The sequence below is a fragment of the Alternaria infectoria genome, assembly GCF_024043175.1.
Source record: "Alternaria infectoria strain BMP 0036 chromosome Unknown scaffold_32, whole genome shotgun sequence".
Classification (NCBI taxonomy): domain Eukaryota; kingdom Fungi; phylum Ascomycota; class Dothideomycetes; order Pleosporales; family Pleosporaceae; genus Alternaria; species Alternaria infectoria.
The window spans coordinates 149,569-172,797 of record NW_026250721.1 but is presented as its reverse complement, the minus strand read 5'-3'; the positions used below and the strand labels follow the sequence as shown (position 1 = coordinate 172,797).

At 53.9% G+C, this 23,229-nt stretch overlaps 7 protein-coding genes across 7 annotated transcripts; 4 read left to right on the top strand and 3 right to left on the bottom strand.

Annotated features, from left to right (window-relative positions):
- Positions 1 to 505: 505 nt before the first annotated feature.
- On the top strand, positions 506 to 2,714 carry J4E92_010175 (uncharacterized protein; the record flags this gene model as incomplete). Its single annotated transcript, XM_051501516.1, has 3 exons — positions 506 to 1,032; positions 1,109 to 1,244; positions 1,302 to 2,714. The coding sequence occupies 3 exons, from the start codon at positions 506 to 508 to the stop codon at positions 2,712 to 2,714; spliced, it is 2,076 nt and encodes a 691-aa protein (XP_051348301.1).
- A 1,132-nt stretch (positions 2,715 to 3,846) lies between these two features.
- On the bottom strand, positions 3,847 to 6,714 carry J4E92_010174 (uncharacterized protein; the record flags this gene model as incomplete). Its single annotated transcript, XM_051501515.1, has 2 exons — positions 3,847 to 6,480; positions 6,580 to 6,714. 2 exons carry the CDS (start codon positions 6,712 to 6,714, stop codon positions 3,847 to 3,849), a joined length of 2,769 nt encoding a protein of 922 aa, XP_051348300.1.
- An 869-nt stretch (positions 6,715 to 7,583) lies between these two features.
- On the bottom strand, positions 7,584 to 8,589 carry J4E92_010173 (uncharacterized protein; the record flags this gene model as incomplete). The annotated part of the gene is made up of 2 exons (XM_051501514.1): positions 7,584 to 7,916; positions 7,972 to 8,589. 2 exons carry the CDS (start codon positions 8,587 to 8,589, stop codon positions 7,584 to 7,586), a joined length of 951 nt encoding a protein of 316 aa, XP_051348299.1.
- Positions 8,590 to 9,659: 1,070 nt separating this feature from the next.
- On the top strand, positions 9,660 to 10,462 carry J4E92_010172 (uncharacterized protein; the record flags this gene model as incomplete). Its single annotated transcript, XM_051501513.1, has 4 exons — positions 9,660 to 9,693; positions 9,745 to 9,779; positions 9,837 to 9,946; positions 10,015 to 10,462. The coding sequence occupies 4 exons, from the start codon at positions 9,660 to 9,662 to the stop codon at positions 10,460 to 10,462; spliced, it is 627 nt and encodes a 208-aa protein (XP_051348298.1).
- Positions 10,463 to 11,717: 1,255 nt separating this feature from the next.
- J4E92_010171 (uncharacterized protein) lies at positions 11,718 to 12,464 on the top strand (the record flags this gene model as incomplete). Its single annotated transcript, XM_051501512.1, has 1 exon — positions 11,718 to 12,464. One exon carries the CDS (start codon positions 11,718 to 11,720, stop codon positions 12,462 to 12,464), a length of 747 nt encoding a protein of 248 aa, XP_051348297.1.
- Positions 12,465 to 14,539: 2,075 nt separating this feature from the next.
- On the bottom strand, positions 14,540 to 16,291 carry J4E92_010170 (uncharacterized protein; the record flags this gene model as incomplete). The annotated part of the gene is made up of 4 exons (XM_051501511.1): positions 14,540 to 14,664; positions 14,988 to 15,341; positions 15,751 to 15,931; positions 16,289 to 16,291. The coding sequence occupies 4 exons, from the start codon at positions 16,289 to 16,291 to the stop codon at positions 14,540 to 14,542; spliced, it is 663 nt and encodes a 220-aa protein (XP_051348296.1).
- Positions 16,292 to 19,680: 3,389 nt separating this feature from the next.
- J4E92_010169 (uncharacterized protein) lies at positions 19,681 to 21,591 on the top strand (the record flags this gene model as incomplete). The annotated part of the gene is made up of 1 exon (XM_051501510.1): positions 19,681 to 21,591. The coding sequence occupies one exon, from the start codon at positions 19,681 to 19,683 to the stop codon at positions 21,589 to 21,591; it is 1,911 nt and encodes a 636-aa protein (XP_051348295.1).
- Positions 21,592 to 23,229: the final 1,638 nt, after the last annotated feature.

Sequence of the window (23,229 nt, the reverse complement as noted above, 5' to 3'; positions counted from 1 at the left end):
CTGACGTCGATCTCTCAGGAACGCCCATGCGCTTGCGAGTTTGCCCAGCTGCCGGCTCGCAACTCCCGCCCGCCCCGCACACCTCATCTGTGCTTAGCAACTGTATCGTCCTTCACTCTCGTGCGTCACCTTACTGGCAAGAAAATGTGTCACGCTGACCTTATGCCTGGGAAGGCTTTGCATCTGCACCTACCTGAGTCGGTATGTAATTCCACGGACATCTAGGTGGCATAAGATGCACTTTCCGTGATAATGCACCTTCAAACACACGTCTTCTCAAATCTACACCGTGCGCCTTCAATTGATACATCTCCTTTGTAAAGACCCCTATCAGATCAAGTCAGGCTTTCTTTCCAGTTCTCTCAGATGTCTGGGTGAGCCTCTCGCTCACCGTGCCTGTCGTTTGCTCCTCCCTCATCCGTCTGTCCAAGCGCGATCCCCGCATATATCTTCACGCTTTCTATTGCAAACAATTTCCGCCAGTTCCATTCGTCAAACAACCACCATGGCTTCGGCACGGCTGCAGCATCTTCGGAGGTTCGTCCAAACAGACCTTGATGCTCTTCCTGACCGCCCCGTGTCTCCACAACCTGAGCCCAGCCCAGAACCCAAACCTGACCATGCCAGCTACAACGACTCCACTGGCGGTGTATCGCTTGAGGACACACCTCCACATGCGCCTGCCAGCAAACAAACCTCAACCAGTAAGATCGACACGTCCATAAAGACACCGCCTGCCGTCGAGAATACCGAGCGCCGATACGTCTGGGTCAAAGACGCCGATAGCTCCTTCAACCCAAACCTGGACTCGATGCGCCTATCCACCGCCTCAGCCCCAGCTCCTCGAACTGGTGCCGCTGGTCTTCCGGCTACCGATCTTCAACGTGGCGACCTAGCCTCACCTCGCCATCACTTCACACCCATCCAGGCCCTGTCCAAGTTCCCCTACAAGTACTGCGGTAAGAGTCATATGCAAGACATTGCATCTGCCTTTTTCGACCAAGGAAAGTTTTGGCAGCGAGAGTGGGACCTGTAAGTTCACCTGACATGATTACTCTGAAGGATATCACCGCGACGACTCTCACCGATCACTTGCTAATCTGACCAGGTACTACGTCTGGGATATCGAAGAGACCTCTAAGCCCTTCATACTCGTCCGCGAGAGTCAAGTTCTAGTCTTGCTTGGTGAGATCAACAAGCACCTCAATCTCTCTTTGAGGATCAGCGACCAGCAGCGCGAGGAGGTAACATTGCCCACTCATACGTACTGCGTGAAGCTTTAGACTAATTGTCATGTCCAGGGCCTTCTCGTTCAATTCCCTGATCATCCCCGCTGCTTGCCCCGATACCTTGGACGATCACACTCGCGCGAGGACGTCGATAGCATGGCCGAGAACGCCCCCAACGAGCACTTTCGCGCGGCAGGCGAATCTTCACACCCACCGCTTGAACAACCCACTCTGGAGGACTTCAAGCAACTGATGGAGAACTTGGCTGAAGCACAGAAAGCGAAGAACAAGGCGAACAAAGCAAAGAAGCAGCAAGAGCGACTTGGCAAGAACAAGTCAATGACTGACCAGTTCAAACGCGCGTCAAGGTATCTCGGTCTCCGCGATTTCATCCAGGATGCGACAGCGTCTACTTTATCTCCGGCAGTCGATCCATCCCAGCCAGCTCCATTCTCCTTCGATCAGTCCGTCGTCTTCGTCTGTGTTGATGTTGAGTCGTATGAGAGGGCCCATCACAAGATCACTGAAGTTGGTGTCGCCACCTTGGATACACGCGAGCTCGTTGGTGTTCCGCCTGGCAAGGACGGCGAGGACTGGAGAGAGAAGATTCGTGCGCGTCACTTTCGCATCAAGGAACATCGTCACCTAGTCAACTCCGAGTTCGTTGCTGGACATCCTGACAGCTTCAAGTTCGGCCACTCGACCTTTATATCACTCAAAGAAGCTGCAAGTCATGTCGCAGCCTGTTTCCACGCACCTTTCGCAGCCCAAGACGACGACGACTTCCTCAGCCACTTTGATCCCACTGAGAAGCGAAACATTGTCTTCCTCGGCCATGATACTCTGGGCGACGTCCGCTACCTCCAGCAACTTGGATACGATCCGATGAAGGTAGAGAACATCCTCGAGGCCATGGACACCGCGACCATGTACAAAGTCTGGCGTCGGGAGCAGCAGCCTACCAGCTTAGGCCGGATCATGAACGCTTTCAATGTCCCCGCGTGGTTTCTTCATAACGCAGGCAACGATGCTGTATATACGGTGTGGGCTATGCTAGCCATCTGCGTGAAGGAGGCTACACTCCGCGGCTCACCAGAGTTGGACGATATACGAGAGAGCGAGAAGAGTGCTAAACTCCAGGCTGCTCTTGAGGATGCCGAGCAGAGGGTCAAGGACGATGCCGAGGGCTGGAGCGATCATGAAGCGACTGGAGACGGTGGCGTGCCTGTACCTCTTGCCACTGTTCTCGTACCAAAGCCAGCACAGCCCATGACGAAGGCTATCCCGCAGTATGATGGTTACTCGGATTTCGGCTCTCGTGGACCTGGTCAGATGGACGGTCGTGGTCAGTCTGGCGGAGGAAGCAGGTCTCGTGGACGGGCAGGTAGTCATTTACAAGGAAGTAGTCGCGGTCGCGGTCGTTCAGGCTCGCCCAGGGGTGCGCCTCGGCCAGAAGCTATTCCCAAGGTGGACTACCACTGGTAGGCGGGAAGTTATGCTAGTGATTAGCGCACAGTGTGGGTCACTCGGGTATTGAAGGCGTGATCCTTCGCAGTCATGTAGTCCTGAGACGGGAGCTATAGGGAGATGAATGATCAAGTCTACATCGACAGTAACCATGGGTTTAATATGAACGTGAATACATGTAATTACCATCTAAGTCAAAGAAAAGGATAGCGCCGACGGCACATCGCAACCTGCTGCAAGCGCACCTTCGCCTTACTCAACTCAGACGTCTGGCAATGTGCTACTCAATCTGATCAGTGATACACTTCTTTCTATCCATGTTTCCACGGCTTGACCACACTCGCCCACGTCTCATTCATCATTTTCTCTTGTATTACTTATGCCCAGCTCTCCTTTGGAGATAGCAGCGCTTCCTTTTCCAATTTATCTCATGTGCATCCCTCTCTGGAGATTGCAATACTTTTGCTTTTCCACCCTTGTCGCGCCCCATCTCTCTTTGACAATATCAGTCAGCGCTCCCCATTTCCACAACCTCCACATGTTGCATCTCTCTTATTCAACAGTAACAACCATCCCATCCCGCCCCTCAGACATAACTCTCTTTTCTCTTTCTCATCGTGTCCTCCTTTCCAAACTACGATGTGCTACAAAACACCAAAACACCACTCCATCGATCCATGTCACCACCACCATCGCAAACCCGTCAATCAAAACCCACCAGAACCATCGTTCCCATCCCTTCCACCCCTTCCACCACATCGTCACACTAAATTGAATCCGTCCTATACCTCGCCATCAATGCCAGCACCCAGATTAACGGTGCCGCACTGATTGGTATAGTCTCCTGCTCTTTCTCTTCTGCTCAACGTCCGATCAGCACCCCTTTGCTATCAGTCCTGTGAGCGTTTTTTTCTTTTGATGGGGGAAACCGCATCGCTTCGTATCCTCGTGTCATATACACGAGCCTCGCGAATGCGGCCTTGAGATCTATTCGTCTCTTTGCGACGCTGATCTTTGTTGCGGTTGTGTCGTTGTCGTTTCTGTTCTTGTTCTCGTTCTTGTTATTGTTCTCCGTTCTCGTTCTCGTTCTCGTCCTCGTTCTCCGTACTCCGTTCTCCGTTCTCGTCGTCACTGATGGTTTCGTATGAACCTATCGCCTATCCCCCTTTCCCTTAGACGGGCTCCTACTCACTCGCGATCTCTCCGGTGCCTTAGCCGGTGCTTTCACTGCTGTCTTCGCTGGCGACTTTGCCCTGGTCTTCGCCGGTGACTTGCCACGTCCTTTCGCACCTTCTTCAACTGTCTCTTTCTCACCCTTCATCGGCGACGCCGCCATCTTACTCAACACATTCTCGTTGAGAGATCCTATGGGCTTCCCGGCATTGCGCGTTCTCCTACCGGGACTTGCGACGGGTTCGGGGAGAAGATTCCTGTTGTTGGGTGCCTGGGATGGAGCTGGTGGCGCAAGACGAGCGGTGCTGGATACGTTTGTGGTGTCGGTGTTGCCCATGGTAGGGTTGTTGGTTGGATCCGCTGACTCGGCCGATGTAGAAGGAGCCTCTGACGGAGCGCCTGCGTTCTCAGCGAGAGATGGAGCTGTGGCGCGGACTTCAGCCGCCTCGTTTCCTTCACTAGGCGCATCGACATTGTTCCCTGTGGTCATTTCGTCCAGAGTCGGAGTCTGTTCGTCACCAAGGTCAACCGTCGTCCTCGGCGCCTTTGATGACCTAGGCGCAAACGATCTACGTGGCATCTGAGATGAAGGAGGCGGCTCTTCACCGTCGTCATCGGTGAACATCCGCTTCGTAGCCGGGGTTAAAACGATCGCAGGCTTGCGAGAAACAGCAATTGGAGTCATGTTCTCCAAAGCCAAAGTCTGCTCACCGCCAAGGTCTTCCTTAGTCCTTGGAATCTGAGATAGCTTTGGCGACGCTTCCTCATCGCCCTCGGTGCCAATCTTCCGCTTCGTAGCTGGAGTCAGCTCGATGTCAGGGATATCGATATCGGGGGTTTCGATGCCGGGGATATCGCTGATGACCTTCGGCGGCTGCTCATTCGGACTCGGCGAAGGCATGGCGTAGAGATCGTCGTTGCTGTGATCGCTTTCATCGATGATGGTATCGCCGTCAATGACGAGAGTATCGCCATGAGTGTTGGTCTCGCCCTTGGGTGCGTCTTGCTCGGGAAGAGCTGCTGCCTCCGCGCCAACTTCGTCGCCCAAGCCGTATGTGAAAGTGCCTGAGTTGTCTGCGTCACCTTCGAAGGAATCCCAGAATAGGTCGATAGATGCGTCGCCATCGTCTTCTGTCTGTTCTTCTTGGACTTGGACCTGTTCTTGTACGGCGAACTTGATAGCCGGTCCACCGCCAGGCGTCAGTATATTTCCGATCGGAAGCTCGGTGTTCTCGCCGCTAAGCCGAAGCTGTTTAATCGGTCTGGGTGTCTCGCTCTCATCATCAGACTTTCGCTTCAACTCATTTAAGCCGTCGATGTATGCTGGGAGTGTGATCGTCCTAGCATTCCAGTCTGCGGTGAGTTTCTTGTGGTCCTTTGGCGTCGAGGTTGTATCGGGAGTGGCTGGAGGGGCGGATGTAGTGGGGGTGGGTGTAGATGGGCTTGTAACTCCGGCGACGGAGACGAGACGTGGCTGGTTCTCGAGAAGATGGTTGGAAGAGATCGCGCTCGGTAGCTTCTGCGTCTCAGATGGAGTGAACGACTTCGCCGTGGTGACAGCCATCTCTGTAGCTTTCGCGCCGTGAGTCTCCGACTTCAGCTTCTTCACTTCCATCTCCAGAGCCTCGCGACGAGCAGCTTCCTTCTTAAGCTGGTCTTTGAGCTCCTCATTCTCGTCATTGAGAGCGGTCTGCACATTGTCATTGACCTCCTTCGCCTCCGCAGCGATGCCTTCCCACTCCTTGACCTGCTCTTTGAGCGCGGTGACTTCTTTGCTATGTCGTAGTCGCACCTCGTGGAAGTCTCTCTCCATCGAAGCTGCATCGGTTCTGCCCTTCTCTTCTTCTTCTCGGGATGCTTTCAACTGCATGGTCAGAGAAGCTGCGTTGGCCTCTGCCTCTTCCTTCTCTTCTTGGACTTTTCCCACGAGTTCTTTCACCTGAGCCAAGCCAGATCCAGCGACTTTGATAGCGTTGTTCGCGCAACCCAATTGCTCCTTGACTGAGAGGAGTTCCACGTTAACCTTCTGCGTTTCTTGTCGTGCAGCTTCCAGCTCGGCCTCCAGAGAAGCCACTTTCGCTTCAACCGCCTCAATCTCTTGCGGTACTGCCTGAGGCTCTTGACCATGAGAAGCTAGTAGCGAAGCGACTTTAGCTTTAGCCCCATCGGCCTCTTCCCGCACCAGCCGTAGCTGCTCATCCTTGGAAGCAGCTTCCATCTTGGCGTCTACAGCCTCTTGCCGCGCCGCCCGAAGTTGATGCCCCATATCCTCCAGTGCATCTCGCTTTGGAGTTGATGAGTTGTGAGACGAGGTGGACATTCTACTCGGGTGCGCAGGCTTGCTCGTAGACTGCTGAAGCGCTTTGACCTGCGCATTGCTGCGTTTCAAGCGCTCAGTCGTGTCCTTGAGTGCCTCCTGCAATTTGCGGACCACTTCTGATGTTTGTGTAGGCTCTTCGCGTACAGGTGTCGCAAAGTCTGGAATCTCGTCGGCTTCTGTAGTCCGACGCGCTCGATCAGATCTCGCCTTCTCCTTCATCTCGTACTCCTTCTGTTGCTTCTTCGCAACTTCCAGCTCTTTCCGTAGACCAGCATTAGTCTTAAGCGTAATCTGAAGCCAATTATAAACGCGCCAAGTGATAGCCTTCCATGTGTTATGGTCGACTCCTGGTGGAGTCCTTGCGCCTTTCCAAATCCTCATCACACTTACAGTGCCCCGAAGGGTCATGTAGGAGTACAACGCATATCTGAGGGCGCGATATTCGAGAGCGGAATTGGCCTTGTTCATGATAGTGTAGCCGACGCTTACGATCTTGAACAGAGTTGGTGAGACGATAGAGTCCATTTTTGCGGCTGTGTTGTTGAAGGTGGCGGAAGCGGTGACTGTTAATGTTGTGTTTGCGGTCTTCTTGATGGTGTTTGTCGCGGTCACTATGGCAGTGGTGGCGGCGGTCCTCGCGACGGCCGTGTAGTTGGTACTCACGCTTTGTATGAGACTTGATGTCTCTGGCGCGATTTGGAGGGGAATTAAACGCCCACGTCTTCGCTACTTGTCACAGCGCTGAAGGTACGTTAGTGATCGTGTGGGTGGGATGATGAGGCGGGGTTTGGACTTACGCTGATAGCGTGACTGCGGTAAAGACCTTGTCGCGCAAGTGTTCGCTTGTCCGGTTGCGGTGTAGTTTCTTTGGGCTGTTTATCTGAGCCTCAGCGTCTTCAATCTCACGGTGGTAGCGGGTGACTGCAGGCGAGCTTGTTGTCGTGTCGTCGCAGTGGGCTGAGAATATCCAAGGTAGAGGGGTAGCAGAGTCGCGACTCAATGAATGCAAGGAAACAGGAAAACTCTTGTTTACACTCGCTAACTCGCAATGGTGTGCGCTGACGTAACGGAAATGTCACGTTTGGGGAAGTTTTGGTCTTTCACTGAAGCGATCATGAACCTGACAAAGGAACAAAGGGAAAAAGGGAATGTCGTGGCTGAATCCTAGGAGACCGTCGAAATGCAGAGGGGAGATAACTTTTACATGTACTTGTTGCAGAAACGATATCTAGAAAGGAAGATACGTACTAGATGTAGCAACTGAACCTCGAAGTTGCCCACCAAGTTCCCCCAAACCCACACTTCAGAGCCCCGTTTGACGCCGCATGGAGCGCGCGCACCAGAACCTCCGTCTGAGCCATCATCATAAGCTCAATACTTGGCCATCAAAGACCTCACTTGCTCTTCTGCCCCCACCACGACTCCGCCTCCGCCGCTTTCCACTCATCGTACTCTCCCGCCGCACGTTCAATCACAGCCTGCTCAGCAGCCGCCTGCCACGTCTTCGCCAAGTGCCCATTTTTGAGATCTTCCTGGAACTTGGCGACATCGGTACGGAAGCAGTTGTTTGCTAGCGTGAAGGCTGAAGGTCGTGTGTCTTCTGTGTTGCCGGCGCTGATCTTCGCGAGGAGAGCTTGGTGCGTGGTATTGTCGGGAAGCATGGAGATGAGTGTAATTTGCTGCTCTGCGCTGAGGCTGGTCCAGGCTGGTCCTTCAAGGAGCATATGCTGTGATGTGTGAGCTCTTTGACGTGTGGGTGGTGAGTGAAGTGCGAAGACTTACGTAGATGTCTGCTTTGACTAGACGGCTGGAGGAGTTGGTGGTGATGTAGACTGGGTCGAAAACTTTACTTGGTCCCTTCTTGGTCGGGACAGGTTTGGGGGTGGGCTTTTCCTCAAACTCCTCGAACCGCTCTGGTGCTTTGCGGTTGCGCGAGGGACGTGAGCTGGGTGTTGCCGCAGGAGCGGGTTTCTTGGCTGCGGCTTTCTTCGGGGCCGGCTTTTTGGGCGCAGGCTTCTTTGGAGCAGGCGTCTTCTTTTTCGTAGTCTTGGCTTTTGTTGCTGAGCTTGTGCTCCTGGCTGCGCGTTTGGGAGGCGGTGTACCGAAGGCGGGCTCTTCGTCGTCATCATCGACCTCATCGCGAGACCTCTTCGGGCTCTGCTTAGACACGCGTTTAGCGCCCATGTTGGATGTCGGCATAGTAGTAGATGCAGGCGCCAGCGCCTGCGGAGTTAGGGATGGAGACTCGATCGATGGCATGATGGACGAGTCGTTTTCTGTTGTCGAGATGGCAGAATCTGGGACTTGGCTCGGCAGACTTGAGGGGATGGGTGAGACCTGCTCAGATGGAGAAGAGGGCGGCGAAGATAGAGGTGAGGAGTCTGGGTCAGAGTGGTGCATCTTGGCTCGTTTGTTTGGTGTTGTTGGAGGTGGTGCGGTGGTTAGCTCTGATTTTGGTGCGGGCGGAACAGGTGTCGGTTGATAGTCGTGTGGAGAGGTGAGTCGGGTGGCGGACGAAGGTCTATGGTTGTCAATCGAAGCTGAGGGAGACGGGATATGGGTTGCCAATCCGCGTTGAGCTTTCTATTGTCGGACGGTGGATACGGGCGAACAATAGGCTAGCCATTGGACCAAGTGACAGTCACGTGTGAAAAGAAGAATGTCGGCGCGCGAAGTGAATGTGGAGGTCGTATTGAGCAGTTGCACAATGGTAGTCACGCGCTTGGCAGACAAGTCGTAAAGACGCCGCACGGTACATGGTGTAGTAAAGAATGGGAACGCACCTTACTGGTAACGACATTTTGTCGTTTGGACTGAATGCAGGAGTTTGGTATTGAACTTAAGCAAGTATTTTCTTGCAAGACGTCGTAAGTGCAAGTGACTACCTGGGTAGGTTGGTATGAGCGGCAGCTGGCAAAATGCCGGTGCGATGTCGTTTGTGTTGAGGCAGTAGCTATCGCGTTCCGCAAGGCTGATCTACCAATGGCTAAGGTCAGATTCTACTGGGAAGCTTGAGCATCGAGCGACTTCAATCAGGGCTGAAAGCGCGTCCGCCACTCGATGCATAGAGTGAAGGTGTTGAAAGGGTACGCGAGGATAGAAGCTCGGCTCCGCATGGTGGCTGGGGCGTCGAGTTGAGGTTGTACCAAATATTCCGTCACAAGGATACCGATATTGATCCAGTCAGTCTCTATGGCCTCGAAATTCGGATTAACACGTCTGTAGAGTCATGAAGGACAGTGCATTGAAGGGTCAGGGCATGCTGGTTGTTCTGTGATGGCCGTTGGCGCGTCCGTGCGCTTTCCCGCGCGACCTTTCCGCATCGTCATCTTTGCGATCTGGTATCATCAGCCCGACACGTATCCCTACCACGCGACTACTCACCCTCGGGCTTGACTTTGCGCTCGTCACATTATCTGACGACATCGTACACTCATCAGCCGTAATTCTCCGCACCCTCAACCGCCGCCATGATCAAACACACCATAATATCGCGGCTCGATGGTCAGTAACTCAGCCATATTGAAGGCTGCACACGTGCTGATACATGTCTAGGCCTTCATTTGGTAGCCTCGGTCGACAATAACCAGGTAACGGCGCCTCTCTAGCTGTTCACGTAGCCTAAAAATGGGGCTCACATTTTCTAGAATGATGCCGAGTTCATCGAGGCCACGAACAAAGTAAAGATGTTACAGCGACGCCTAAACCGTAACGCCGAACAACAAGCGAGTATAGAGAGCGGAAACTACACATTCCAGTATGCGCATAGCCCCTGCCATTACGTGCAGAGAAGCATCCTCGATCACATGCTAACGCAACCACCAGCTACATCATCGAAGGCGACCTCTGCTTCCTCTGCATATGCGACCGTTCCTACCCGCGCAAACTCGCCTTCACATACCTCTCCGACCTCCAACGCGAATTCACCACTACATACCAACCGCAACAGTACCTCTCACCCACATGCCGACCGTACGAATTCGTCGGGTTCGATCAGTTCATTCAGAGCACAAAGAAGACATACCAAGATTCAAGGGCGACACAGAATCTAGATAAGTTGAACGATGAGCTGAAGGATGTTACCAAGGTCATGACCAAGAATATTGAGGATCTGCTGTATCGAGGAGACAGTCTGGAGAGGATGGGCGATATCTCGAGTCGGTTACGGGAGGACAGTAGGAAGTACAAGAAGGCTGCCGTGCGCATCAACTGGGAGTTGTTGTTGAAGCAGGTGAGTAACGAGCAGAGGAACATCCTGGCAGTGGACTTGTAATGCTAACGATGCGCAGTACGGACCCATCGGCGGACTAGCCTTCATCATCATCGTCTTCATCTGGTGGAGATTCTTTTAGACACAAGCAGCGAGTCGGCACTCCGCATGTACCAAGGAGGGCACTTTAGGCACCGTCGGCGTTAGAGGCGCACACACTGCCGAAAAACGGCAAAAGATACACAACAATACCCAAGCTCCAGCTTTTCGTATATAAGTCTTCATACAATCTTCATACAACCCTGGGTTCCACGATGTGAATGATTGCGCTGTCAGGAAGACAAGGATGCCCTCCCTAGCCTCTAGCTCTGATTGGCTGGAAGCATATCGTGAGCACTACATACCTCGCTAATCCTTCACACCATGTCTGCCCCACTCCACACTACCAATTTCGATTTGCACCTTTTTCCTTTTGCCTGTTCAGCACACTTCGACGGATACTGCAGTCGACGACAGTGGACAGGACGTATACGGACAACGCTATGCCATCGGGCAATACGACGCACGCCATGTGAACACCGCACCCAACTCGGACAGACGTGCCGGTATCAACACCATGACGAAATGATCAGATATGAGGGGGTGTCTTGTAAGAGGAGGGGGAGGGAAAATGGAGCTATAGGATAGAGCAGAACCTTCGGACGGAGGACATCTCTCACAATAACCGCCTCCTCTCCGTCTGAGTAGGAACAATGCAGCCACTTGGTGTCAATATCGCTGTGGGTTGGAGGAAGTACGCGTAGAAAGACTGTCAAGATACGATGGAAGCATCGGGTCAAGAGGAATATATGCCTACGTCGAGCAAAGAGAGTGGAGATAAGGCTGTATTTCGGGGAACCATATGGACGAGGCATGCCGCCGTTCCCCTATCCATTCACACCCGTGACGACCTAGCTTCGGAGTTCCGGTGCCCAAGGACCCCGGGCCATAGCATTCTTCGTGCGGAATCGGTCCATCGGGATAATTGCGCGATAAACTTCCACTTCTGGGCACTACTACGTTGGACTGCACAACTGTCATTGTCGAAGGAAGGCGCATTCGGAGTGCGCGATAAACTTGCTAGTACTGGTCGTTCTTGCCTGTTTCCCAGTTCCGAATACGTCGACCTAGGAAAAGGCCAAACGCCCTAGAGCCTACACCAGCGTTAGGTCGCCTACTTTGCAGGTTTTTAAGCAGACCTGTTGGCATTCTTCCTTCCCATCGACGCATCACTGACACAATCCCTCCAACGAGCTTTCCAAACATCACCAACACCAAAATGACTAAACCGCAACTTGTCCTCATTCCAGGCGCCTGGCATACACCCTCCGCCTTCTCTCTTCTTACTACCGAGCTGCACGCTCTTGGATACACAACGCACGCACGCCAACTCGCCTCCGTCGGCGGCACAACACCTACCACTGACCTCTCAGCCGACATCGCAATCGTCCACTCCATGATCAACACCGCCATCGGCGACTCCGGCAACGACGTCGTCGTACTAGCCCACAGCTGGGGTGGCATCGTCGCCAGTAGCGCTCTCGTCGGCTTCGGAAAAACCGAGCGAGAAGCCCAAGGGAAAACAGGTGGAGTGGTGAGATGTGGATACATCGCTGCCAGCATGCTACCCGAAGGTGTCAGCCTAATGGACTCGGTAAACCACACCTTCCCTCCCTGGACTGAAATCTCCGGACCTTACATCCACGCTCTCGACCCACATGTCTTCTACTCCGACCTTCCTCCCGACGAACAGGCATACTGGTTTTCGCAAATCCAACCGCATTCGCTAGCGAGCGCTTATGCGAAGACGACAGGGGCGGCGTGGAAGAATATTCCTAGTGCTTATTTGGTTTGCGAGGAGGATAGGAGTATGCCGGTCGTTGCGCAGGAGAAGATGATTGAGATGGCAAGGGCGGAAGGTGGGGAGGTGCAGGTGACTAGATTGGGGTGTGGACATAGTCCTTTTTTGAGTCGTGTGCAAGAGACGGTGGAGTGGGTTAGGAGGGTCGCTGGGGAGGATTTGTGAAGAGGTGGAATGCGAGAGGGGATCAGGTTTTCACAAAGTCCGGGTCTGGAGCTGAGTCGTAGGATCGCGACACCCTTGCAGCCGGCACCCGCTCGTTCTACACCGATCTATGAGCAACTGTCCCATACAGTCAACATCAATCGTCAAGCCTTTGAACGAGGAGCGCATGCGACGACCGAGACAACAACACCAACGAACCGTCCACGGAACTGGCAGGCTCTCGCCGACTTGCGGTCACGAACGGCTTAGCCGATGGTCTCAGGACTTAGGCTAAGCCATTCGTTGACCACAGGTCGGGCGATGAATCTGCGTATGATCAATGCTTATGTCAGTGATCTATGTCCAAAGCACCGCGTATTTACATCGAGCGTAAATCGCGATGCTTCGGACATAGATCACTGGCATAATCATGCGAAATTATGTATCTGTGTATGTTCGTTGATCTCATGGACGCAAATTTCTCCACCATACCGTGAAGCCTGGTATGGTGGAGAAATTTGCGTCCATGAGATCAACGAACATCAACAGTCGACCTGAACGCTACGGCCACGAACGGCTTAATCGATGGTTTCGTCGAGCTTTCGACTAAGCCGTTCTTGACCAAACGTCGGCGGATTTCGTTGATCTCATGGGTGCTTCTGCTCCACCCTACCAAGCTTCAGGTAGGGTGGAGAAGAAGCTTCCATGAGATCAACGGATATCAACAGTCGATGTGGACGATAGTTGCCCCTAGGGATGCGCACACGGAAAGGTTCCTCTACCACACTCTCTCAATATACTGGAACGGGCCTGCCAGCCATCGCAAAACCTCCACGCTTGCTATCTTCCGACGACCGCACGATCGAGTAATCAAACGGGCACACACTTTTCGTATCGAAATTCCTCCCCTCCCCCAGTCTTGTAAATTATATCAGTCGAAGCACCAGCTGCTGTGATAGCCATCTATCATAGCAGCCGCTGCTTCGACTGATATAATTTACAAGACCGGGGTAGTGTGTAGTGTGAGTAGCCCGCACACCTTTCCCACCTTAACCATCACCCCAATCTTTTAGATTTTGTCAGTTGAAGATTGCCGTAGCAACCTTCAACTTACGAAATCTCAAAGATTGGCGTAATGTCAGTCAGAGGTAGGCCAGGACAAAGGAGGGGTTCTGATTTGATCTGCTATGATACGTCTCTTGGCTTTGATTCAATTTAGAATCTTCGGAGCGAGGTATCAAAGCAACTCGATTTAGAATCTCTGCTCTGTGCTGGTTACCTACCTCTCCAGGTGTTATTTTACGGTTCTGGGGGGATGGTAAGGTTTGTTGGCTGCTTTTTTGGGGGTTTGGTGTGACATTTGGGTAGGTGCACGATACTATATACCACGCGATGGTGCCAATTTTATTCGTTGGCAGGATTGCGTGCTATATAGTATCGTGTATTTCTCTAATTTTATGGTTTCGGTGTATTGGTGGAAATGCGGATGAGTGGATGAGTGGGTTGTAGGACATCGTGGTTGGGGGGAAGGTATCGAAAGGGGAAAATAATTAGCACCACAACGCTTTCCTGTTCCAGGAACTTGTAACATTATGAGGAATTATGAGGATTCTGTGAGGCCGACAAGTTACGCGAAAATTTTGGGGTTTTGCGGTGTGGAGGAATTATTTTCGTGGTCTGGTGTGTAGAGTCAAATGTGGAAAACTACGTGTGCACACTTCTCAACTTTCTTTAAGATATCATTCAGCTGCGTGGTCTGGACCATGGGAAGAATCCGCAATACTACATTACTTCAGATAACTGTTGACAAGTTCATGGTGACGGCGATAATTTGCGATGTCGGGTTGAGCTATGTTGCCAATCAGACACGGGGTCTTGTCGCATCACCGGCGGACCACATGCGGAGTAAATGTAATGAGAGCTTCACTGTACAAAGACGGTATCTGAATGAAGGCAAGAGTCTATATTGATATTGTGTATCTAGTGAACCATTCTGTTATCAAGCCTCGATACCCGTGTCGCAACAACGACAACCACGTACGAAACCCTCCTCGCAGCGCTCCAAGCCTCAACAACCCCATTCATCGTCGATCCGCTCAAGGCAACGCATCCAACGTCTCAACGACAGCGAACGTCTCTCTCGACTCATCCGACAACGGCGCGTTACCCGGCCTGTCCACGACAACAGCATAGACACCCGCATCCATCGCCGCTTCAGCTTCTATTCAAATCACAAAACATGTTAGTCACTATACATGAAGTGTGCATATGGAGCTAGCCACGTGCGATGGAGAGAATGTATCGATGTGAAACATGGTGGGGTCGCGTGATCGGAAAGACATATGTGGAACGAGACACGCGGATGTGGACGAGAGGGGCAGTAGGCGAGAGACGAGAATATGCGGCGTGACGAAGGACGTGTGATGGTGGGATGATAGGTAAGTAAAGAATTCGGAAAGCGAGACAAAGAGTGGGTTGGAGATGCGGTGGTGGGGTGCAGATGTAAGGGCGGTGAGAGGGCGGTGGTGTGTTGTTTCAAATCACCATCCGCCGTGACAGCCTCACGAAAATACCACATACCTTTTACATTGTCAGTCAAGAAAGCGACTTTGTTGACGTCCTTGCCCAGCTCACGGCATATCTTCTCGTAGGACGCCTTTTCCATTTTAGGACCGGCGTTCACCGTGTCGTAGTGAGCGGCAAACAGGGGTTTAATGTCCCGCGTATTCGGACCGTCTGTGACGTAGGTAAAGAACTGGAGCTGAGCCTGCACGCTGCCGGAGGAGAAGATGGCCAGTGTTTTGCCGGCTGCTTTCCACTGCTCGAGTTGGGGGATTACATCGCTGAAGAGCGGGGTTTTGAGATCACCGTTGCGGAACCCGGTTGTCCATAGGTGGCCTGCGAGCAAAGGGGTTAGTTTTGCGGTGCAACTATGTGTATTGGCCGATGATTGATAAGATCGATAAAGGCAATGTGCATGTGTGGTGATGGTAGTACGCAAGCAGCGTTTAGAATGGGCTGATCGCCACGCTTGTGGTGCGATGGACGGAATAGGGTGTTGGAGCGGCGTCGAGCTGACAGGAAGAGGGTTTGGCACCCCCAAGGGTCGCTGCGACAGGCGGCGACTATCGCGATAATGCTACCGGTGGTGACTGGCCGATCGAATCATTACTCTGTTTCGATCGAGCTAGTCGCTTTAGAGCGGCGCGGTGTCGGCGCTTGGTCCACGGGTGTTGGCAATCATTTGGCTGGACATGGGAGGCCCGGGATGCGTCGTCCATGTTGAAACACACAATTTGTTACCCACCTTGTAGTTGCTTCAAGTACACAGCCTTGACATCGCGCCGCGTAAGGTCTTGTACGTGGGCGAGTAGCGCATCGGCGCTGCGTTTGGCGTCGTCTGGGAACGATGCGATGAGGGTTTGGAAGTCGGCATCCGACCACGAATTGCGTGCTAGTCTTGTGAGACTGTCTAGTGCATACGGGTACTGCGGCTATTGTGAGCGAGACGGCGCGAAGAGGAATCCCCACTGGCGGGCGTCGCGTGACAGATGACGGAGGTTGGAAGCGCGAGATCATCGTTGGAGTGGCAGGTGCAGGTCGGAAAAGCATCTAGAACTCAGGGGAGGCGAAAGACGCGAGGGGAGCCATGAGTGGCTTCATCATTGCCGGGTGACACCAGGCTGGCATGGGAGGGCGGGCCGGCGTGATTCTCGACAGAGGTTGGTGGTGGTGATCACGATTCCGAATGCGGGGAAGATGCACCTCGAGACGAACAGAATGACAGCGAGGGAAGGTGGAAGCGCTGGGAAGTGAGACGCGAGAATAGAAACATGAAGGCTTACCATGACATCTTTGACGAATGAGATGCTGGAAATAGTGCCCTCTGGCAGCAGTCAGCCTCCTGAGATGTTTAGGCCAGTCAAAGCATTGGAAGGCGAAGCTGGGTGGCGCAGGCAAAAGCTGGGGTAGCGCCCGGGAGAGCGCAGCAACACAGACAGTGCAAGGTGCTGTCGGTGGCAGGCATCGCCATCGGGAAGTTGCTGACTAGACAGCTGCATGCATCGCGAGGTTGGTGCCCAGGTGGAGGCTGATTGCAGTCGTTCTCGACTAGCCATGCGGGACTCGAGAATGGCAAGCGACTTACCAATGTCGAGCAACACTACCTCTGCTTGGCTCCAGCGCGCGGTGTCGAGGGACGCGGGCGACATTGTTTCCTTGTTGTTGTTGAGTGCAGGGCGGTGAACGGCGGTGAGAAGAAAATCTCTGCTATAGCGCCTCTATACTGCGAACTGTAGTTGTGTGTCTGGACTGGCAGCTAACTGGTGCGAGGCTTGCGGACGGGAACTTCAAAGCATGGCGGTGAGGTTACCACGGCAAGTTGTGTATTATTGACATGTGTAAACAAGTTCCTTGAATATTCCTTGACGATGCCGGATGAGGCCTGACAGCCGTGAACGTGCTGTCGAGAAGAAAATTTTCAAAAGCATAGGAGTCATCGGGCATCGGGGGTTGAAGGTTGGCAGTCGCGTACAGTCACGATGGCTCTTCCCCAACGACTTCCTTGCAATGATCGTACATCCTCGTGGCAATGATCGTGATGAGGCTGGTCGTTGAGGCGCACACCGTCATGCGAGCCCCAGAATATCCACACCTTCACTCGTGTTTGCGGGCGACCATGGTGAGATGGACGGGTGTTCCTGGCTAACCCGGCCATGTCGATGCTCGATGTCGCAAGATTTCCACATAGCTTCCGCAGCCGACCCACTGTACGTCCGCCTGTCACGCAAATCCTCCCGGCTCAACGCAAAAGGTTGAAAATGCTATAGGCTGGGGGACAGTGTGTTGTCTTTGTTTCTCTACACCGCTCATGGGTAGCCCAGGGACAGGTACAGCGAGTGGGTACAAAGAAATGGCCCGGTGCATGTTACCTGCAGTAGCCCGCCGAGTGCCTGTCCAAGACGCTCTCTGGGTGGCTGTGGATGCAGGAGGCTGCAAGTTACTGCAAGCTACTGCGAGCCCTCCTTTAGGGTGCAGTGGGAAGCTTACTCCGGATCCTGCGCAGCAAGACAACAAACAGAGGATTCGAGGCGGGATGGACGCGCGAGGCTATTGCGGCGTGAGCGCATACACGGCTTTGTCTCAGGTAGAGCGGTAGCATGAACCGCGACTATGAAGCAGCGCGATGCCACCTGAGCCTGTCAGGGTCATATGCATAATGGCAGTCGCAGTGGCATCGCATCGCAGCGCAGCATGAGCTTTCCCCAGATTTCTAATGTTTGCCGCGACCCGCCCGACCCTTGAGGCCGATGTCGAGGGACGATAGACAGTAGTCAGCCGAATAGTGTACCAAATGGCCGCGAGCTAGCGACGAAACACTTGTCATGCTGTATTGGGGCGTAGATCAGCCCCTGGATAACACAGTTCTGCGCGACGGATACACTGCGGACAATCTGAGCACACGACAGCAGGACGTCCAATGTCGGGTGCAGAGAGCGCAAGGCTCATGCGGGACAAAGTGGCAAGCATCACGAAACGAGAGATAACGGTCGCGTTGGAGCAGCTCGTGGAGGGCGGGCGCGGGCTTCTACAGGCCAGGTGGCAGTTGGGTGCTACGGTGCAACGGGCTACGATCAGCAGCGCCCTGGAGGCGGCGCTTGGGGCTAAGCCAGCATTGGCGCACGACAGCTGGTCAGGCTGGACAGGCTGGACGAGGTCTGGAAGTGCGCCCTGTCCGCGTCGGCCAGGACAATGTTTCAGCGCTCGTCATAGCTAATTTCTGCGCATTCGTCCGCCAGCACAGAGATCAGGGTGGAGCCGATGACTGTGCAAGAGATGATGCCATATGGCCAGGACCCACCGGCTGCCAAAGCAGGGACGACGGGGACGGGGGCGCAAGTGATGGCAGGCACGACGGGTGACGACCACGGTGGAAACCGATAGAAAGTCATGGAAAGTTGGCAGGCCAGTGGCGGCGCCGGTTGGCCAGGTCTTCGTGCTGCTTTAGCACCTGATCCAATGCAAGCCACGTAGCCATCCCTAGCCAGGCCCGCTAGTCCCAAAGCACGACCCCTGCCACTGGTGGGTCCCCCGAGGGCAGCAGCTCCTGGCGCGCTGCCCTCTAATACCCAGCTGGCCGTCCTTTACCCGCTATCACCTCACCACCATCTCCCGATGCCTCCATAACACGTACCCACCTACTTTGCTCTCGTCGTTGTTCGCAAGCTCTAGCGTTGCTTCCTCATCATCATCACCACCACAACCCTCACCGTCCGTTGCTGCCTTAATTACCACCGCTCCTCCCTCGCTCCTTCCGCAGCCGCAACCGCTCGCAGCTCAGACGTCAACAACGTCAACAACACCATCCCTTCCGCCCTCCGCCGACTCCCGACACACCCACGCCAACCACGCTATACACGCATCTACTCGACCATATAGCTGCCACCGCCGGGTCTGATTTGATGTGATATTGAGAGTCCGCTGCTGGCCATCCCGACATCCGTCCGACAGCTAGCTAGTCCGAGTACCCGCTCGTCCCCATCTCTCACCTCACCTCACTTCGACCCGACCGCCGCCGCAATAGCTTCCCCAGGCAGACGTTTGATGCTCCTTCGATCCAATCCAGCATAGCGAACCGCCAACTAGCATCGTCTCGACCACCTTCGACAGCCTGCTAGCTCCCTTTCCGCGTGAGCCCGTGCCATCTGACTCACGCCGTCAATAGCGTCATCCAGACACCTCCCTACTGTCTGCCTACCGACGACACCTCCACTTCCACGTGTTACGACTCTCTTCTCTTTACGCAGCGATACCTCTTCCTTTCCGGACGTCTACGACTCCATCCCTCCTCCACCCACCCCGACAGCTCGTTGACTCGAGCTATCCATACGCAATTAATACCGACAAATGAGAACCACACTCTCTTGAGCATTTCCTTGCTGTTTCCGTCGACGGACTCCTGTGCATATCACCGACGACTGCTTTCTGTTTCTCCAGCCTCCCGCTGCTGCCTTACGACATATCCGGTCCGACCTATCCCATAACCATCGGCCGCCATTACAACCATTTATTGATATCTTCCCAAGACTCCGTCACCTAAAAGTCTGATAGAGCATCGCTTTTTGGCTTTCGGCTGTCTGCCCATTGTTTATCCGCATATCGAGCTTCCCCTCTTCCTGTTCCTTTGTTTGTTCGGCTTCACCACGACAGCCACCCCGTTCCACTACACACTATTCCAATGGAGTGCATGCGCGATCATCTTCACGACGGCGTTGTGCTACATGGACGATACGAGACCATCTCCCCTCTCAACAATGGCTCCTTTGGCATGGTCTTCCAGGCCAAGGACCTCGTAACTGGCGACAATGTTGCCATCAAGGTCATCACCAAGAGCACCGCCGCCATCAACTGCCCTTCTGCTTTCGCAGTCGATGAGCGTTCCGAGGAGCTTGGCGTCCATCTGCACCTTGGCGACCATTCCAACGTTGTCAACCTGCTCCAGTCCTTCGAGACCCAGAACCACATCTACCTGGTCCTCGAGTTCTGCTCCAACGGCGACCTGTACGAGGCCATCCGTGTTGGCAAGGGCCCGCTCGAGACTGAGCACGTGCGCGATTTCATGATGCAGCTTGTCGGTGCCGTCGAGTTCATCCACTCGAAGGGCATCTACCACCGCGACATCAAGCCCGAGAACATCTTCCTCACCCAGGATGGCTCCATGAAGCTGGGCGACTTTGGTCTTGCCACTACCGACACGTGGTCCTACGAGATTGCTGTAGGCAGCGACCGCTACATGGCTCCTGAGCAGTACGACCCTGGCAACACAGGCTACTCTACTGAGAAGGCAGACATCTGGGCCATTGGCATCGTCCTCCTCAACATCCTCTTCCAGCGTAACCCCTTCGCTGTCCCATCCACCTCAGACCCTCTGTACGCCGACTTTGCTCTCGACCGTCAGAGCCTCTTCGATGTGTTCCCCAACATGTCGCAGGATACCTTTGAGGTCATCAGGCAGTGCTTGGCCATCGACCCCGAGAGGCGCGACCTCAACGCTGTCAAGGATGCCTTGGCCCGCGTCATCAGCTTCACCACCGATGACGAGAGCCTTGACGACTTCTGCACTGAGGAGCGTGACGTCGTCGCTGTCGGAGCCAACCGTGAGCCCCTCCGCACTCCCTCCATCTCGACGCCGCAGCTCGAGAACAATGGTTCATTCCCATGGGCGAAGGCCTTGGCCATGTCTCCACCTCAGCAGTTCCGTCAGCTCTCAGCCATTCCTGACGACGAGATCTACGAGGACGACATGTTCCCGGGTCCTCCCTACGACGTGAAGCCAGATAGCGCTTCTGCCGTATCTTTTGTGGACTCTGGCTTAGGCTTATCTTTCAAGTCGGTTGACGTCAGCGAACCAAAGTCGATGAACTTCACTCGATCTCGGCCCGTTGCTATCTCCGGCTCGCTCCCTGCCAAGAACTTCAACAGCATGTCGTCCGTCTTCGGTAAGAAGCGCGACATGATCTCGAAGAGCTGGAGTGACCTTTGGGATGAGGAGGATGACGACGCGCAGTTCCTTGCTGAGCTCGAGAACAACTGCCACTCGTTCAGTGCTGAGAAGCCCAAGCCCAAGGCTGTTGTCTCCGAAGCCGGATCTGGCGTCTCGACCCCTCGCGGCTTATCTGAGGTGAAGAACCCTGCCACGGTCCACAACAGCAGGGATCGCTCGCCTAAGAACATTCGCTCTGCGGTCGACCACGTCAGCGCGGCGACTGGATTCGTCTTCGAGGAGCACCGCACCCCAGCACCTGCTCGCAGCCCCAAGCGCTCTGCTGCCGACAAGTGGGCTGCCCTCGGCGACCGTCGACGCAGCCCTGCCGTCCAGGCCCCGCAGCAAGTTCAGCAGCAGACTCCATCAAAGCCAATGAGGTCGCCCAAGTCTACTGAAGCTCCCAACTCCGCCCGGAAGCGGAGCCGGACTGGAACTGGCCGACGACCGATTCACTGGGGCTCCAGTCACAACGAAAACAACAACCACCCTGTCAGCTCCTGGGAGCAGAAGGTGGACAACTGGTACAAGAGCAAAGATTGGCGCTCTCATACCGATCACGCCCAGATCACGGACGATCTGGGTGACCTTGAGTGGGTGTGGTAAGGCACTATGACCTGCCACTTGTAGTCTTGACAACTTTTCTTATCCCTTTTTTTCTTTGCTTTGATTTCGAGGAATACGTTGTTTCCAGGAAGCAAGAGTCCTACGATTCCCAATCCTCAACCCTCCACGTTCAAATTGTAGCCGTTAGAGATACCATTTCCTATCTCCTCTCCTCTCTACCTTATACCTGTACACTCCACTTCACCGACGACCTCATCATTTCGAGCTTCTATCTTGTCGCTTGGTATCTCTCCTTTGTTACTTCACGGGTGTGTTTGTGGCTAGCTTCTGGGACTCTTGCATTGTTGGCGGGTGAAAGAAACTGTTCTGATGAAGGCTTTCGTCAAACTGCAAATGCTCAAATATGAAAAGGGAAGCAAGCGGCATCTGGGATGGAGTTTATGTTTTTTTCTGTTGGCATCGAGAGGAGCCTATCTCTCCTCTTTCACAATTCGCTTCTTAGGGATGATTAGTTAGTCAAGACTCGTATCCGTCGGAGATTCCTTTAGCATTGGCACCGTTTCGCAAAAAGTCGATCGGTCGCGAAAAGGATCCGGGATTTACCCACTCATTAGTACGTCTTCTGCAACCAGTGACGATTTCCTTGAATCGAAAAACATTACGGTAGATACACTACCGTTTAAGTAAATAAGCTTCTTTCTCAGATTGTATATATATCTATAGATTTAATCCCGTACGTACATTGTAATTAGACCCAACCCATAGAACGTATGAAAACTACCACCACAAGGATCATCCATGCATGTGGTGAACGTGCAGAGGATTGATCAACATAAGATACAGTACGTAGTATGTACGCATCTTACACATCCATAACACTCAATCCCCCGCCCCATCAATCAATCACACACTCATCCTCCCCTCCCCCGTCGCAAACCCCCCCACCAGCCCAAACTCCCCCTCCACATCCTCAAACCCCACCCCTTCCACCACCATCTTCGCCACCGCCCTCGCTACCACCGGTATAATACCCATACCCCCTCCATTAAACCCACACAACATCCACTGTCCCTCCTTCACCCCTGGAACACGGCCAACGTGTGGCATCCCATCCGGAGTCATAGCCTGAATGCCCGTCCAGATACTGTCTGGTTGGGCGGCGCTGTTTTCCCAGCCTAGGAATGTGCGGGCCATGTAGGATGTCCAGTGGGAGTAGATGGAGGGGGGGAAGTGGCCGGTGAGAGCGGAGTCGTCGACGGTGTTGTACCATAGGGGTTTGTTGTTGGGGTGGGAGGAGTGGGGGGAGGTGTAGAGCCAGGAACCGCCGCCGACGACGATGCTGGAGTCTGGGCGGGGGTTTAGGTAGTCTGTTCCTGTTGGGTGGCTGGGGGAGGAGGGTGTGGACGGGGTTGGGGCGAAGGATATATTGTAGGTATTGGATAGGTGGGGGGAGATGGGATGGGTGGGTACGTGGTGGCTGTTCATTCCTTTGTAGGGGATTATTGTGCCAGTGAAGGAAGGGAGGAGGGAGGGCGTGTAGGCGTTTGTGGCGTGGATGAGGGATTTAGTGGTGAGGGTGCCGCGGGGGGTGTGTAGAATGGTACCGTTGAGTGTAGAGGTGAGGTGCGTAACCGGCGTGTTCATCTGCACATTCAACACCCCTTCTCCATCCTTCCC